The sequence below is a fragment of the Pithys albifrons genome, chromosome 25 (genome assembly GCF_047495875.1).
Source record: "Pithys albifrons albifrons isolate INPA30051 chromosome 25, PitAlb_v1, whole genome shotgun sequence".
NCBI classification, from domain to species: domain Eukaryota; kingdom Metazoa; phylum Chordata; class Aves; order Passeriformes; family Thamnophilidae; genus Pithys; species Pithys albifrons.
Genome location: NC_092482.1, coordinates 5176125 through 5191977, shown reverse-complemented (window position 1 = coordinate 5191977; position 15853 = coordinate 5176125). Strand labels below are relative to the sequence as shown.

Sequence of the window (15853 nt, the reverse complement as noted above, 5' to 3'; positions counted from 1 at the left end):
TCCCCTCGTGCTCCCAGAGTGGCCTCACTACATCCCAAAGCAGCTCCCTTGTGTCCCAAAGTGTCACCTTGTGTCCTCCTGGTGCACTGTCGAAACATCCTCTTTTCCCCCAAGGTATCTCCTGTGTCCCCAAATTTCTCCACTACTGTCCCTTCCCTGTCCTGTTGTGTCCCAAACTCCCCCTCCCCTCTGCAGGCCTGAAGCTTCCCTTTGTGTCCTGAAGTACCTCCTTGTGTCCCTGTCATGTCCCCACCGCACCTCAACTTGTCCCCACTACATCCCCATTGCACCCCAACGTCCCCTTGCTGTGTCCCCAAGTGTCCCCTCTGTACCCCAGCCACCCCCAGTGTGTCCCAAGCCCCTCCCATGCGCTGAGCTGTCCTCATTGTGTCCCCATGTCCCCAGGCATCCTCTTTGTGTCCCTGCCATGTCCCAGAGCAGTTCAGTCACGTCCCTTGCTGTCCCTTTTGCATCCCACACAGTCCTGGTGTGTCCCAAATCGTCCCCATCATGACCCAAAGTGTTGTGCCCCTGAGGGTGGCTCTGGGTGATGGAAACTCACATCCCATGATGGTTCTCATCACCTGTCCTTGCTGCCTGTGGTGACACTTGTGGTGACACAGGGTTGGGTGATGCCAGTTGGGTATGGTGACCTGCAGTCTCAGGTCTCCTCATCCTCGTGGGGTACAGGGGCCATAAGGTGTCCCCAAGGGTCACCAGGAGCCAAGGGGCACTGAGCCCCTGCTGTGCCACCAGTGTCCCAGGGATGTCCCTGTGTCCCAGGGATGTCCCTGTGTCCCGGGGATGTCCCTGTGTCCCTGAGATGTCCCTGTGTCCCAGGGATGTCCCTGAGTCCCTGGGATGTCCCTGTGTCCCTGGGATGTCCCTGTGTCCCAGGGATGTCCCTGAGTCCCAGGGATGTCCCTGTGTCCCTGGGATGTCCCTGTGTCCCTGGGATGTCCCTGTGTCCCGGGGATGTCCCTGTGTCCCTGAGATGTCCCTGTGTCCCAGGGATGTCCCTGTGTCCCGGGGATGTCCCTGTGTCCCAGGGATGTCCCTGTGTCCCGGGGATGTCCCTGTGTCCCTGAGTCCCTGGGATGTCCCTGTGTCCCTGGGATGTCCCTGTGTCCCAGGGATGTCCCTGTGTCCCTGGGATGTCCCTGTGTCCCAGGGAAGTCCCTGAGTCCCTGGGATGTCCCTGTGTCCCTGAGATGTCCCTGTGTCCCAGGGATGTCCCTGAGTCCCTGGGATGTCCCTGTGTCCCTGGGATGTCCCTGTGTCCCTGGGATGTCCCCATGTCCTGCCAACAACACCTGATACTCACAGCTGAATGGGCTCTTTATTCGGGAATCGGGCGGTGGGCTCTGGCCAAGGCACAGCCTGGCCTCTCCCTGCCCTCCCGCCGGTGCCACCAGTGTCCCTGCAGGCACTGCCAGCCTGGGCACCTCCATCCTACCATCCCAGGAATGCTGGCTCGGTGCCACTGGCCCTGGGGACTCCATAGTCCAGTGGGAACCATCCAAATCCCACACCCCCTGGGGTGGATCCAGCCCCAGTGGGAGCAGGTGGCCAAGGAGGACCCCTCAGGGTGCCCACCCATCGAGCTGGGCCACCACTCTGTCCTTTGTAGACCCACGACCACCACCCATTGTCCGAGGTGACGTGTGGCCGAGTCCTTCCTGGAGATGCTGCTCCATCCAGTCCCCAGAGCCTGAGGATGTGTCCTGGGGGTTTATCCATCTGGGAAGATGTAGCCATAGTGGTTGAGGATGTGCTCCACCACCTGGTTCTGGAAGACCATGTGCATGGCCATGTTGCCCTCCTCGCTGGGCGGCCGCAGCAGGGTGGGCCCGAAGACGATGGCGACGCTCTGCACCGACATCCTGTTCTCCTCCTTGTGCTCGATCACCCTGCGGGGACGTGGGGCACAGTCACTGGCATGTCCCCAAAGCTGTGCCACCCTTCCTACCACCGGGCTGGGTTTGGGGGAGTCAGGGGGTGTCACCTGCAGAGGTGGCGGAAAAGGACCTTCATGGTGTCATGGTGGGCGGGCGGCAGGGACAGCACCAGGTCCCGGATGCAGCGGCCCCGCATGGCCTGGTCCTGGATCTCTGTCCGGGGAGGAAGAGCACAGTGGGGTGCTGGCTCCAGCAGCCACAGCATCTGTCCCTATCCCCATCTAACTCCATCCCCATCCTCATCCCTGGCCTTGTCCCCATTCCCATCTCCATCACAATTCCCATTCCCATCCCCTCTCCCCATCCTTGTCTCCATTCCCATACCCATCTCCATCCCCATCCATTTGCATCCCATCCCCATGTTTAACCCCTTCCCCATCTCACCTCTGTTCCATCCCTATCTGCATGCTTGCCCCCATCCCATCATTCCCTTCCCATCCCTGTCCCCATCCTTGTCTCCATCCCATTCCCACCCCTGTCCCCATCCCACCCCTCTCCCCATCACATACCCTTTCCATTCATGTCTCTGTCTCACCCCCCACGTCATCCCAACCTCATGTCCTCCCATCTCGTGCCATGCCATGCCTTCCCATCCCATCCAATGCCATCCCTGTCATCGCATACCTTCACCATCCCTGTCCCAATCTCACACTCCCATCCCATGCCCATCCCATGCCATATCCTCCCATCCCAGCTCATCCTGACTGTGTCCCCATCCCACCTTTGTTCCCATCCCACTTCATCCCCAACCTATTCCCTCCCCATCCTTGTCCTCATCTTTTCCCCATCCCATCCCATCCCATCCCATCCCATCCCATCCCATCCCATCCCATCCCACCCCACCCCATCCCATCCCATCCCATCCCATCCCATCCCATCCCATCCCATCCCATCCCATCCCATCCCATTCCATCCCATCCCACCCCATCCCAAACTCTCACTCCATCCCATCCCATCCCATCCCATCCCATCCCATCCCATCCCACCCCATCCCATCCCATCCCATCCCACCCCACCCCATCCCAACCCATCCCATCCCACCCCACCCCACCCCACCCCATCCCACCCCATCCCTGTCCTCATCCCTGTCCCTGCCCCTCACTGATGGCAGCGATGAACTTGTCGAAGTGGCTGAAGGGGACGAGCGGCTCTGGCAGCTCCCTCAGGAACAGTTTCAGTGCCCCGGTGACAACGTGGATATCCTCCCAGCGCCCGTCATCCAGGTCCAGCTGCTCGTCTGGGGGCCAGGGCAGCATCCAGGTGAGTCCAGAGCCCCAGGCACAGTCCCTGTCCACCCCTGCCCAGCTGCAGCCCCATCCCTGTGCCCCTGGAGGGGGGTTGTATCCGTTCCCCCCTGCTGTCACCGCGGGTCCCCGGTGTCACCGCGGGTCGCTGTGCCGTACCATGCTCCACCTTGTAGCGCAGTTTCTGGATGGTGGCCAGGTTGCCACTGACCCTGTACAGCCCATCAATGTCCAGACCTGAGCAGATGGAGAGAGGGGAGAGCTCCCAGTTAGCCATGACCCACCCCTGAGGGAGCTCTGGGTCCCCATGTGTCCCCACTGTCCCCTGGAGGGTGCCCAAAGCCCAGTGGCACACAGTGACAGTGACCGGTATGGCCAATCCGGTGCCCACAGCCAGCACTGAGATTCCAGGGAAAACCCAACTATCCTGTGCAGGCTTTTCCAAGAGCTGCCCCATCCCGGTGCCCCTGGCTGTCCCTGTCCCTGTCCCTGTTCCTGGGGTGGTACCTCTCCTCTCCACGGTCTGGATGCACTGCAGGACGAACCGGGGCACCGTGCCCCGCTCCCGCTCACACAGCGCCAGCAGCGAGCAGCCAAACACCTGGTCTGGGAGAACAACAGGGCCATCAGCAGGGCTGGGGACACTGGGAGGGTGGCTGCTGGGGGACAGGGATGGGGACATCACAGAGGGCCCTGTTTCCATACAGGTGTGCCACTGGGGTGGCTGGAGGTGATGGGACATGCCCAAGTCCATCATGAGGTCAGGGCTGGGCTTGGTCTCTCAACCCCCTGTCCCAGCTCCATCCTCTGCTGACCCCACCTGCCCTCCCACCTGGGGACATCCCAAGGGGACTCAGTCCCATTCCAGCACCCACCCTTGAGGAGCCCCATCCTGGTATCCACCCTTGATTCATCCCTGTCTTGACACCCCCACTTTATTTAGCCTCATCCTGGCATTCACTCCCAGCACACAACTTGACTCAGTTCTATCCTGACACCCACCCATGGTACAGTCCCATCCTGACATGCCATCCCAGCATTCATCTTTGATGTATCCTCAACCCAACACCCACCCTTGATCCTGACAGCCCCTCCCAACACCCACCCTTGGTTCAGCCCCATCCTGACACCTGATCCTGGCACCCATTTTGATGTATCCCCACCCCTACACTCACACTTGATCCTGACATGCCATCCCAGCACCCACCCTGAACACCCACCCTTGATCCAGTCCCATCTTGACACCCCATCCCCGCAACCATCTTTAATGTATCCCATCCCAACACCCACCCTTGGTCCATCCCACCCCAACACCCACCCTTGATGTATCCCCCTCTCAGCACCCATCCTTGCAGCCCTCCTGGCACCCCATCCCAGCAGTCATTCTGGATCCATCCCCACCCCGACACCCACCCTTGGTCCATCCCACCCCAACACCCACCCTTGATGTATCCCCCTCTCAGCACCCATCCTTGCAGCCCTCCTGGCACCCCATCCCAGCAGTCATTCTGGATCCATCCCCACCCCGACACCCACCCTTGGTCCATCCCATCCTCTCACCCACCCTTGGTCCATCCCCACCCCGACACCCACCCTTGATGTATCCCCCTCTCAGCACCCATCCTTGCAGGTGTCCTGGCATCCCATCCTGGCACTCACTCTGGATCCATCCCATCCCAACACCCACCCTTGATGTAGCCCCTCTCCCTCAGGGACTGCAGTGTCGGTCGCCTCTGCAGGAACTTGCGGAGTTTGTTCCGGACTCTGCTGGAGTCGCTCTCAGCGCTGGCACTGCCCAGACCCTGCCCGGCTGCTGGGGACACAGGGCACAGGTCAGCACCGTGCTGAGGGGGCTCCTGTGCTGTGCCACCCCTGGGGAGCTGGAGACCCCACGGGTGCCCACCCACCCGAGCTCACCTGCCCTCCTGTCCTCACCACTGCCCAGCTTCTCCCGGGAGCCGAATTCAGCCGCGCCGTCGGCGTCCTCCTCTCCTGGGACATCGGAGCCCTAGGGAAGGGTCACCATGAGGTGCCAGGGCCATGCCCAGGGCGCTGGGCAGGGGTGGCCGTCGCCTGCTCACCCGCCGGCCGATGCTGTCGGCGATGGCCCTGTGCCAGGCAGTGATGATCTGCTCTGAGTCGTGCTGGATGAGGAATTCCGAGCCCTCCCGCGTCCTCAGCTGCCGGAGTGACAGGCAAAGGTCAGGGCAAGGGCACAGCGCTGCCACAGCCGCCCGATTTGGCAAGCAGGATGTGGCTGAGCACGGTGTCAGCTCATTGCACTGATGACCCCGAATGCTGCTGTTTGCTGGCGGGCTGGAGCGACTGGAAACCTTCTCGCTGTGCAAAGCCCGAGTGGAAAAACCCCTCTGGGAGCCAGGATGTGTCTCAGTGACCTCTCTGTGCCCATCAGAATGGGACAGTGTTGGCAGCACAGTGTGACCCTGCATGCCCAGCCCCAGGATGCCACCCAGTGTCCCCACTGCCACACCTCTGGGAGCCAGGATGTGTCTCAGTGACCTCTCTGTGCCCATCAGAATGGGACAGTGTTGGCAGCACAGTGTGACTCTGCATGCCCAGCCCCAGGATGCCACCCAGTGTCCCCAGTGCCACACCTCTGGGAGCCAGGATGTGTCTCAGTGACATCTCTGTGCCCATCAGAACGGGACAGTGTTGGCGGTACAGTGTGACCCTTCGTGCCCAGCCCCGGGATGCCACCCAGTGTCCCCAGTGCCACCACTGGTGGGATGGACTGGGCAGGTGTGGCATCACCTCGCAGGCCACACGTGGACCTTGGGGGCTAACTGGTGTCCCCCCCACTGTCATGCACTCACCTCCAAGACGTTCTTCTTGCTGGACTTGTCCCTGCTGGCCCAGGCCAGGGTGGCCCCACGTAGCTCCACCGTGTGCTCAGGGGTGGTCAGGGTGCTGGGGTGCCGCTGTGGGGACAAGGGTGGCACTCACATGGAGGGGACAGGGACACTGGGGTCCTGCTAGCAGGGGTGTGGGCTGCCCTCCTCCAAAAAGGCAAGAGTGGGAGATGTCCCCTGTGTCCCCTCCCATGGTCTCTGCAAGACCAGGACTCGGTGCTGTCACAGTGGGGTGGGTGTTGTGGCTGTCCCTTACAGCTGTCATCATCACCTCATGGGACATCCCCAGCTCTTCCTGAGGACCCCAGGGAGCTCAAGCTTTGGAGTCCCTCTTGGTGACACAGTGGGAAGAGAGTGGGTAGCTGTCCACAGGGAGGGGACAGTCCCCTCAGGTTTTCACAGGGAAAGCACATCAGACTCGCTGGCTCTCCCCATGCCCCAGGTTTTGGGGTGCTTTGGCCATATTAGCCCTAGTGTCAGACCCCTTGCACCCCCCAGACAGAGCCCTGAACTGCCACCCCAGAGGTGTGGCCAGCACTGTGTCCCCCTGGCTGTGTGTCCCCAGTCCGTCCCCCGGCGCCGCCACCACGGGGTGTTGCAAGACCCACAGCAGCTTCTGCATCCGGGCTGAGCACTGGGGGGAGCTGAGCAGGGGGGCCCAGGGGGCTGGCACTGCTTCCTCCTGCTCACTCTGTCCTACTCTGGGTGCACTTTGGGGTGCTCCAACTGCAGCTGCTGCACTGGAAGTTTGTGTGTGTGTGTGTGTGTGTGTGTGTGTGTGTGTGTGTGTGTGTGTGTGTGTGTGAGTGTGTGAGTGAGTGTGTATGTGAGTGTGTATGTGAGTGTGTGTGTGTGAGTGTGTGTGAGTGTGTATGTGAGTGTGTGTGTGTCTGTGTGTGTGTGTGAGAGTGTGTATGTGAGTGTGTGTGTATCTGTGTGTGAGTGTGTAAGAGTGTGTGAGTGTGTGTGTGTGAGAGAGAGAGAGAGTGTGTGTGTGTGTGTCAGTGTGTCAGTGTGTGTGTGTGTGAGTGTGTGTGAGTGTGTGTGTGAGTGTGTGTGTGAGTGTGTGTGTGAGTGTGTGTGAGTGTGTGTGTGAGTGTGTGTGTGTGTGAGAGTGTGTGTGAGTGTGTGTGTGTGTCTGTGTGAGTGTGTGTGTCTGTGTGTGTGTGTCTGTGTGTGAGTGTGTGAGTGTGTGTAAGTGTGTGTGTCTGTCTGTGTCTCTATGTGTCTGTGTGTGTCTATGTGTGTCTGTGTGGGCGTGTGAGCACACAGCCCCCACTGTGGGGGGACCCAGTGCTGGGGGGTCCTCGTGCAGGGTGCACAGTCTGTGGGTCCTGTCCCATCTTGCAGGTTCTGACCCCATCCTGTACCCTTGCCCTGCCCTATGGATGTTGGCCCCATCCTGTGGCTGCTGGCCCCATCCTGGGGCTGCTGGTGCCAGCCCATGGCTGCTGGCCCCATCCTGTGGCTGCTGGCGCCAGCCCATGGCTGCTGGCCCCAGCCCATGGCTACTGGCCCCAGCCTGTGGCTGCTGGCCCCATCCTGTGGCTGCTGGCCCCATCCTGTGGCTGCTGGCCCCAGCCCGTGGCTGCTGGCCCCGTCCTGTGGCTGCTGGCTCCAGCCCATGGCTTCTGACCCAGTCTCATGGGTGCTGGTCCCATCCTGCAGGCTCTGACCCCATCCCATGGATGGTGGGCCAATCCCATGGGAGCTGGCCCAGTCTCATGACCTTACCCTGCCCAATGAGCACTGGTCCCATACCATGGCTTCCTGCCCCTGCCCTACAGGTGCTGCCTTCCTCCCATGAGTCCTTGGCCTGCCCCATGGGTACTGGCCTCATCCTGCAGGTGCTGGGCCCATCCTGTGGGAGCTGCCCCCACCGAAGGCCGTTGAGGCTCTTACCAAGCCTCCAGCAGCCGAGTGCTTGGAGTCCTTGAAGAAGGTGAGGATCCCTCCCTCCAGTACTGTCCAGGAGGAGCTCCAGTTCTTCCTGGGGAGAAGAGAGGGGGGTCATACAGAGGGACAGCACAGCCCCTGTCCCCTCTGTCACCCTGGATTCCCTTCTTGGGTGATGGGGACACCAGGACATGCTCACCGGAGCCGCTTCCCTCTGTCCACCGTCTTGGTCCGGTTGAGCACCCCGGCTTTTTCAAGGCTTTTAAACTGGAAGGTAAAGGGGGTTGGTGGTTTGCCCCCTGCCCTCTCTGGTGCTGGGGTGGGGGAGGGCTGGGTGCCCCTCCCTGGGTACTCACCTTCTCCTCCTTGATCCCCACTGCCGGTGACATGGTGCTGTGCCAGGCAAAGAGCCCGCTGTCCTGGCTGGAGCTGCTGCTGGCCTGGTCATGGTGGCCACTGAATGGCACCTGGGCAGGGAGGGAGGGAGGGATCAGGTGATGCCTGAGGTGCCCCTGCCAGGTGGGTGCTGTGCTGTGCACCCACAGCACCCTGGAGCCCCTGTGAGGCCCCAGGAAGATGCTTAATCCCCTGGCAGACACCCCTGTTCTCATCTTTGTTCCTGGTTCTCCCCGGTCCCCCTCCCTGTCCCTGCCCCTGTCCCTGCCTGTATCTGTATCATATCCTTGTCCCAATTTCAGTTACTATCCCTGTCCTCATCCCTGTTCCATTCCCTGTCCCTTTCCCTGTCCTCATCCCCATCCTCAATCCTGTCCTTATCCCTATTCTCTTCCCCACCCCATCCCATCCCATTCCCATCCCATCCCATCCCATCCCATCCCATCCCATCCCATCCCATCCCATCCCATCCCATCCCATTCCCATCCCATCCCACCCCATCCCATCCCATCCCATCCCATCCCATTCCCATCCCTTCCCATCCCATTCCCATCCCATTCCCATCCCATCCCATCCCCATCCCATCCCCATCCCATCCCATCCCCATCCCATCCCATTCCCATCCCATCCCCATCCCATCCCATCCTGTACCGTGTCGGAGGCGAAGTGCTCGGGGTAGAACTCGAGTCCCTCATGGTGGCTGTGCCTGTACCAGCCTGGGGTTGTGCCCAGCTCCTCGGGGCGCCTCGGGGACAGGCAGAGAGTGCCCCCCTGATCGTAGGAGCCCACGGGCGAGTAGTCCTCCTCGGGATAACCCTCCAGCTCATCTGGAGACAGGTCAGGATAGTCTGTTTCTGGAGTGGGCGGCTGGAGAGGAGACAGGTCAAGATCTTGTGCCCCACCAAGAGCATCTGTATCCCCATGTGGCTGACCCAGGTGGGGCTGCCCCACATCCATCATCTCCATCCCCATCTCCATCTCCATTCCCATTCCTGTCTCCATCTACATATCCATTTCCATCTCCATGCCTGTCTCCATTCCCATCTCCATCTTCATTCCCATTCCTGTTTCCATCCCCGTCTCCATTCCCATCCCCTTCTCCATCTCCATCTTCATCTGTGCCTTCATTTCCATTCTCATCCCTGTTTCCATCTCCAGTTCCATCCCTATCTCCTTTTGTCTACATCTTTGTCTCAATCTCCACCACTCTCTATCTCCAGTTCCACGTCTCCGTCTCATCCGCATTTCCATCTCCATTCTCATCCCTTTCTCAATCCCTGTATCTGTTCCCATTTCCATGTTTATCTGTGTATCTCCATCTCCATCTCTGTCTCTGCCTCCACCTCCATCTCTCTCTCCATCTCCATTTCTGTCTCCATCTTTGTCTCCATCACATCTCCCATCCCTCTCTGGAGCTCCATCTTCATCTCTGTCTCCATCTTCATCTCCATCACATCCTATCCCTTTCTGAAGCTCCACCTCCATCTCTGTCTCCATCTCTGTCCCCATCTTCATCTCTATCTTCGTCTCCATCACATCTCCCATCCCTTTCTCAAGCTCCACCTCCATTTCTGCCTCCACTTTGCTGCCATCCCTGTTTCCACCTCCATTTCTATTCCCTTCTCCATCCCCAGCCCTGTCTCCGCCCCAGCCCAGCCCCAGCCCCGCGCCCCGCTGGGTGCTCACCCTCTGCTCCGCGGGACCGTACGGCGCGGCCCCAGGGTACATATCCCGGGGGCTGCCGGTGTCTCCCGCACTGGGGGGGTCCCACGACGTCTCACCTGTTACTGAATTATAGAAAAAAGTCTGTCCGCTTCCTTCATCCACGTGCTGTTCCCAGGCGGGAAACTCCGGGCTGTGAGCGAGCGAGGAGGCGGGAGAGGCGGCGGCACTCCCTGTGTCGGCCGCCCGCCCGAAGGGGCACTGCCACGTGGTCTCGCCCGTCCCCGGGTTATAATAAAACAAATGTCCACTCTCCGTGTCCGTGTGTGTTTCCCAGTCGGACACGGAGCCGCCGGGCTCCTCCGGGATCGAGCTGGTGGCTGCGGCTTCCTCCCGCAGCTCCTGGATGTTGAGGTAGATGGGATCAGGCGGCTCCTCCGAGTCCTTGTGTGCCTGGGGGGACACGGATGGGTCACTGGATGGTATTCCTGGGATGGCCCCACAAGTGGTGCTTGGGTGGGTGAGGGGCCGAGGAACTGGGTCTGGATCTGCTGGGGCGCCATCCTGGGCACCCCATTGAGTGGGGCAGGATGTGCCAGTGCAGGGTGTGATGTCCCAGGAGGCACCCACAGCACCCACAGTGAGGCAGGAACACCCACTGGCAGTAGGGATGGGTGTCCAGACTGAGCTCATGGAGAGACATTGTGCTCCTCAATGTCAGCACCCATGTCACCAGTACCTGTGTCACCTGCTGTGGGCAGCACCCTCATAACTGGCACCACATCACCAGCACCCACATCATCCACTGTGAGCAGGACCTGCACCAGCACCCACATCATCAGCACCCACTTCATCAGCACCCACTTCATCAGTATCCTCTTCATCAGCACCCTCTTCATCAGCCACTGCACCACTGGTACCCATGTCACACACATCATCAGCCCCTGTGTCACTGGTACCTGCATCCCCTGCACCCACATCACCACTATCTGTGTCACCCAGGGCACACAGCACCCACATCATGGGCACCCAAACCATGAATGCTCACAACATCTGCCACAACATCTGGCAACCCAACACCACCAACGTGCTCATCCCCTGCACCCTCAGCCTCTGCACGCAACTCCCCAACACCAGCACCCCAACACTGGCACCCACCTCACCCTCATCCACACCCCCATGCCCTCAACCTCAGCACCCACATCACCAGCACCAGCACCCACATCACCAGCACCAGCACCCACATCACCACCATCAGCACCCACAGCACCACCATCAGCACCCACAGCACCAGCACCAGCACCCACATCACCACCATCAGCACCCACAGCACCAGCACCAGCACCCACATCACCGACACCAGCACCACAGCACCAGCACCAGCACCACCAGCACCCACATCACTGACACCAGCACCACAGCACCAGCACCACCACCTCCAGCACCTACATCACCGACACCAGCACCACATCACCAGCACCAGCACCCACATCACTGACACCAGCACCACAGCACCAGCACCAGCACCACCAGCACCCACATCACCGACACCAGCACCCACATCACCAGCACCCACATCACTGACACCAGCACCCACATCACCGACACCAGCACCACAGCACCAGCACCCACATCACTGACACCAGCACCCACATCACTGACACCAGCACCCACATCACCGACACCAGCACCACAGCACCAGCACCACATCACCAGCACCCACATCACCGACACCAGCACCCACATCACTGACACCAGCACCCACATCACCGACACCAGCACCACAGCACCAGCACCCACATCACTGACACCAGCACCACATCACCGACACCAGCACCCACATCACCAGCACTCACATCACTGACACCAGCACCACATCACTGACACCAGCACCACAGCACCAACACCAGCACCACATCACCAGCACCCTGGGACACTTCCAGCACCCACATCACCATCACCAGCACTCACAGTCCCGCCCAGCGCCGGATGCTGAGCTGACAGCCCATCACCACATCCCAAAACAAAGGCCCCAGCACAGCCTGGCTGACCCCCACCCATGGGGCTGTTCAGGGTGGGGGGTTGTGTCCCCTGGGACAAGGCGGGTGCTGCCAGCAGGGAAGCCCCTCCTGGCACCCTTTGGCCTCCCGTTTTACAGCCCGAGCCTCTCACTAATGGCCACGGGGACAAAGGTCCCAGCCCTGGCCCTGCCCAGCACTCGGGGTGGGGGCACAGTGGGCGCAGTGTCCCTGGGGACACCCTGGATCCGAGGGGGACAGTGGGTGCAGTGACACCCCCTCAGGCACCCCACGGCCCCCCACCATGGAGAGCAAGGCTGGAATCCAGAACAGGGGGCCACCCTCCTTCTTGGGGACAAGGGACATGGGGGGTGACCATGGGGGATCCCTGGCACAGACCTCCCCAGCACCTCCCTCTCTCCTATGGGTGCATCCCTGGGGGGTTCTCTCCCCTGGGGGGGCTGGGTGCCCCTCACTGCTTTGGGACGGGCATTGTGGCACCGGCCACTGCCTGTAAACACCCAGGGAAAGCCAAGAGGGAGTTTGGAGGGGTATGACCCCAAAATATCCCCCCACCCCAGGCTGGGGGCACCCATGGGTGCTGCCTACCTTCCCCAGGCGCAGCAGCCTTGACACCCTGCTCCGGGACCGCCGGGGAGCCCCTGGCACCCGGTCACCCATACCGGGGGGCACCGGGTTGGGGGGCAGCGCTGGGGGGCACCGAGGTGGGGGGCAATGCTGGGGGGCACCGGGAGGCTCCGGTGACACCGCGGGCACCCTGAGCCAGGCCCTGCACCCGCCGCGCTTCCTGCCAGGGCTCAGAGAGCGGAAGAGACGCCGAGGCGGAATTGGCTTTTCTTGGGGCTGTTGTCACCCACCACCTGTCCCTCGCCACCCTCTCTGGCAAAGCCAGGGCCAACTGAGCAGGAATTGCCCCGGGATGATGCCATGTGGGGATGTAGCTGGAAGAGCCCCCCCAAATTAGGGTTGGTCCATGTGGTGTCGAGCTGCACCACTGGACGCTGACCCGGGGCTCTCTGTCCACCCCAGCATTGGCATTGCCCCATGCCAGCACCGGGGTGGGGTGGAGGGTCACATGGTGGCAGGGCCAAGGCAACCCCAGTCCCATCATGGGTGATTCCAGATGGTTTTGGCATCAGTTGGATTTGGGCAGGGAAGGGGAATGCTCCAGTGGTGGCACCGGGGTTGGGGACCACGCTGGGTCACCCCCAGATGGGGGTTGGTGGCACTGGGTGTGCAAAGGGCACAGCTGAGGGCACAGTGTGGAAAATGGGGTGAAAATGAGGTGAAAATGGGGTGAATATGGGGTGCAAAACACAGTTCCCCTCCCAACACCCCCTTTCTTCAAGCAACCCCCCAGAGGTGGCACAATCCCTCCAGCCCCTCGAAATGGGGGGCTCCCAGGCTTGGGGTGCTGCAGGAGCTTGGGGTTACCCCAGAGTGAGGTGCTGGGATGGGCGGGACAAGGCTCTGGAATCCCCTCCCTGTTGGCACCATCTCACCCCTGTGCCCCAGCCCATGCTGGGGGCAGGTGAGCAGCCAGGGGGGACCCCCACCCTTGGGTGCCCCCCCACAGGAGGGATCAGCCCTGGGGGCGCTGGGAAGGGTCCCTCGCTACTTACTGGTATGGGGTGGGCGTGGGTTTGGGGGGTGTGGAGCGCTGGTCTGTGCCGGGGTGCCCCCAGCACCCACCTCGGTGCCGGGAGCTGCGCCCAGGTGAGGCGGCCAGGTGAGGCCCCCGCCCCGGCAGGGAGGAGCTGCCGCGCTTCCCTGTTAACCCCTTTCTGCCCCTCTCGCCCCGGAATGCTGCCGGGATCGGGGCCCCAAAGCCCCCCTGGCTGGCACAAAGCCTTCCCCCCAAGGGACCACGGGGCTCTGCAGAGTGGGGGGGCTGGGAGAGCCCAGGGGTGCTCATGTGGGTGGGCAAACTGAGAAACGGGGCTGAGAGTGGATGGTGTGCAGGGGGGTGCCCGGTGGGGGGGTCGATCACCACCCCCCCACAGGTTGGTTAATGCTGGTAGATCTGTCTGGGGGGGTCACCTGGAGGTTTGTCCCACCAGGTCAGCTCGGTGAGGGGACATGGGGGTCCTGGCGGTGGCTGCAGTGCCAAGGTGCCACCCCACCCGGATCCAGAGGGCACAGGGTTGTAGTGGGGGGACACAGACACTGAACAAGCCCGGGTACCCAGGGGTCCAGCCCCACCCAGCGCAGCTTTTGGGGACAGCAGGGGGATGTCACTGTACCTGAGTGTCAGGGCCGGCCCCTGGCCACCTCCTGGCCACGTCCCTGTCCTTGCCAGGCACACAGAGGGTCTCGGAGCGGCTCTTCCCAAGCGGGCGAGTGTGTCCTGGGGGGTCCCCGCGAGACCCCACGGTGGTGGCACTGCGTGGGGCCGGTGTCACCCGTGCCAGGTCATCCAGGGAGTGTGAAGGTCTCATGGGCTCAATGGCGGGGGGAGTCAGCCCCGAGGAAACCCGAAAAGAGCTGAGTGATGGGGGGGAATCCTTCTGGAGCATCGAGTCCCTCGTGGGCATTGAGTCCTTCCTGGGCACCAAATCCTTCCTGGGTACTGAGTCCCTCCTGGGCACCAAGTCCCTTGTGGGCATTGAGTCCTTCCTGGGCACCGAATCCTTCCTGGGTACTGAGTCCCTCCGGGGCACCTGGCACCCCCCCGCTGGCTCCCCTGGCTCGGCGGTGCCGATAAACCGATACTCATAGGCTGGCAGGTGCTGCGGGATGAGCATGGCCGGCTCTGTCGCGACATGTCCTGACGGCGGGGGGTCAAGCAGGGCTGGGGAGGCGATGGGGGGCAGCTCCTTGACGTACTGGGCCGGGATGTAGAAGGGCCGGGCATCCCCGCTGCGCCGGACGTGCCACCAGTGCGGGTTGGTGCGTTTGAGGAGGACGTAGCGCTCGTTGGGTTTGATGGAGACCAAGGTGCCGTCCTTGGCGCGGTACTCGAAGCCGTACTCCACCAGCACCAGCGACTGCTCGGCCGGCACCGCCGCCTCCATGGCCTCCTGGCGCCTCCGCCTGCGGGACACGGGGCATGGGAAGGAGTGACCCAGCTCCCAACACCTCTAGGGGGGTGTGAGGACCCCCCAGCTCAGCTCCCCCAGGGTCCCTCCCCGCTGAGCCCCAACCCAACATGGGTGTTCCACAAGCCGCCCAAACCTGCTGGAACAGCCCTGGGGTCACCGCCACTGGTCTCATCCCCAAACCCAAACCCCCAAAGCCATCGAGCCTCATGGCCCAGAGCCCCCAAAGCCGCTGAGCCCCCCAGATCTCACCTCCAGCCGGTGCTGGGGCGCGGGCGGGTTCACTGCTGTGGGTGCCGCTCGTGCCCGCGCTGGGCTGGTCTCGACTCGCCTTTGGTTTCCTGCTGCCGCCTCGACGAGAGCCGAGAGCGGCTCCACGGCGGGTTGGGTGCCCAGCCCCTGGCCCAGCAGAGGGGTGGGTGGTGGGGCCCAGCCCGTTTCCTCCCCTCGGGCGGGCGGGAAGGTTCGATGGCGGAGGGGACCCGCTGGTGCCCGACGAGGAAACGGCTCCTCGGGAGGTTCCTGCCGCAGGAAGGGCCCAGCCCCGCGGCTCAGCCGGGATCTGCGCTGCTGCCGGATCCGGCACGGCCTCCCTGGGCAGAGGGATGGGGACCCCGTTAGGGGGGTCCCATGGGAGCTGCCATGCCCTGGCTTTTGCCTCTACCCACCCCACGGAGTCCCTCTGTGCTGGTGGGCACACCCCAAATCTTTCTGGCACTGGAGAGGTGGGGAAAAGAACAACGGGAGAGG

General features: G+C 62.1%; 1 protein-coding gene across 3 annotated transcripts; it reads right to left on the bottom strand.

Moving 5' to 3' along the window:
• Positions 1 to 1327: 1327 nt before the first annotated feature.
• On the bottom strand, positions 1328 to 15447 carry ARHGAP27 (Rho GTPase activating protein 27). 3 transcript variants are annotated; one of them, XM_071577530.1, is made up of 16 exons: positions 15356 to 15447; positions 14309 to 15098; positions 10051 to 10479; positions 9016 to 9231; positions 8325 to 8435; positions 8168 to 8235; positions 7975 to 8062; positions 6037 to 6141; positions 5284 to 5382; positions 5120 to 5210; positions 4890 to 5015; positions 3710 to 3808; positions 3362 to 3439; positions 3061 to 3195; positions 2006 to 2111; positions 1328 to 1910 (listed from the first exon to the last, which is right to left on the bottom strand). In XM_071577530.1, the coding sequence occupies exons 2-16, from the start codon at positions 15077 to 15079 to the stop codon at positions 1733 to 1735; spliced, it is 2700 nt and encodes an 899-aa protein (XP_071433631.1). In that variant the 5' UTR covers positions 15080 to 15098; positions 15356 to 15447; the 3' UTR covers positions 1328 to 1732. The 3 variants fall into 3 exon arrangements, with proteins under 3 accessions (XP_071433631.1, XP_071433632.1, XP_071433633.1); XM_071577531.1 differs by having other exon boundaries at positions 4890 to 5012; XM_071577532.1 differs by lacking the exons at positions 14309 to 15098; positions 15356 to 15447 and adding an exon at positions 12654 to 12842.
• Between the last annotated feature and the right edge of the window lie 406 nt (positions 15448 to 15853).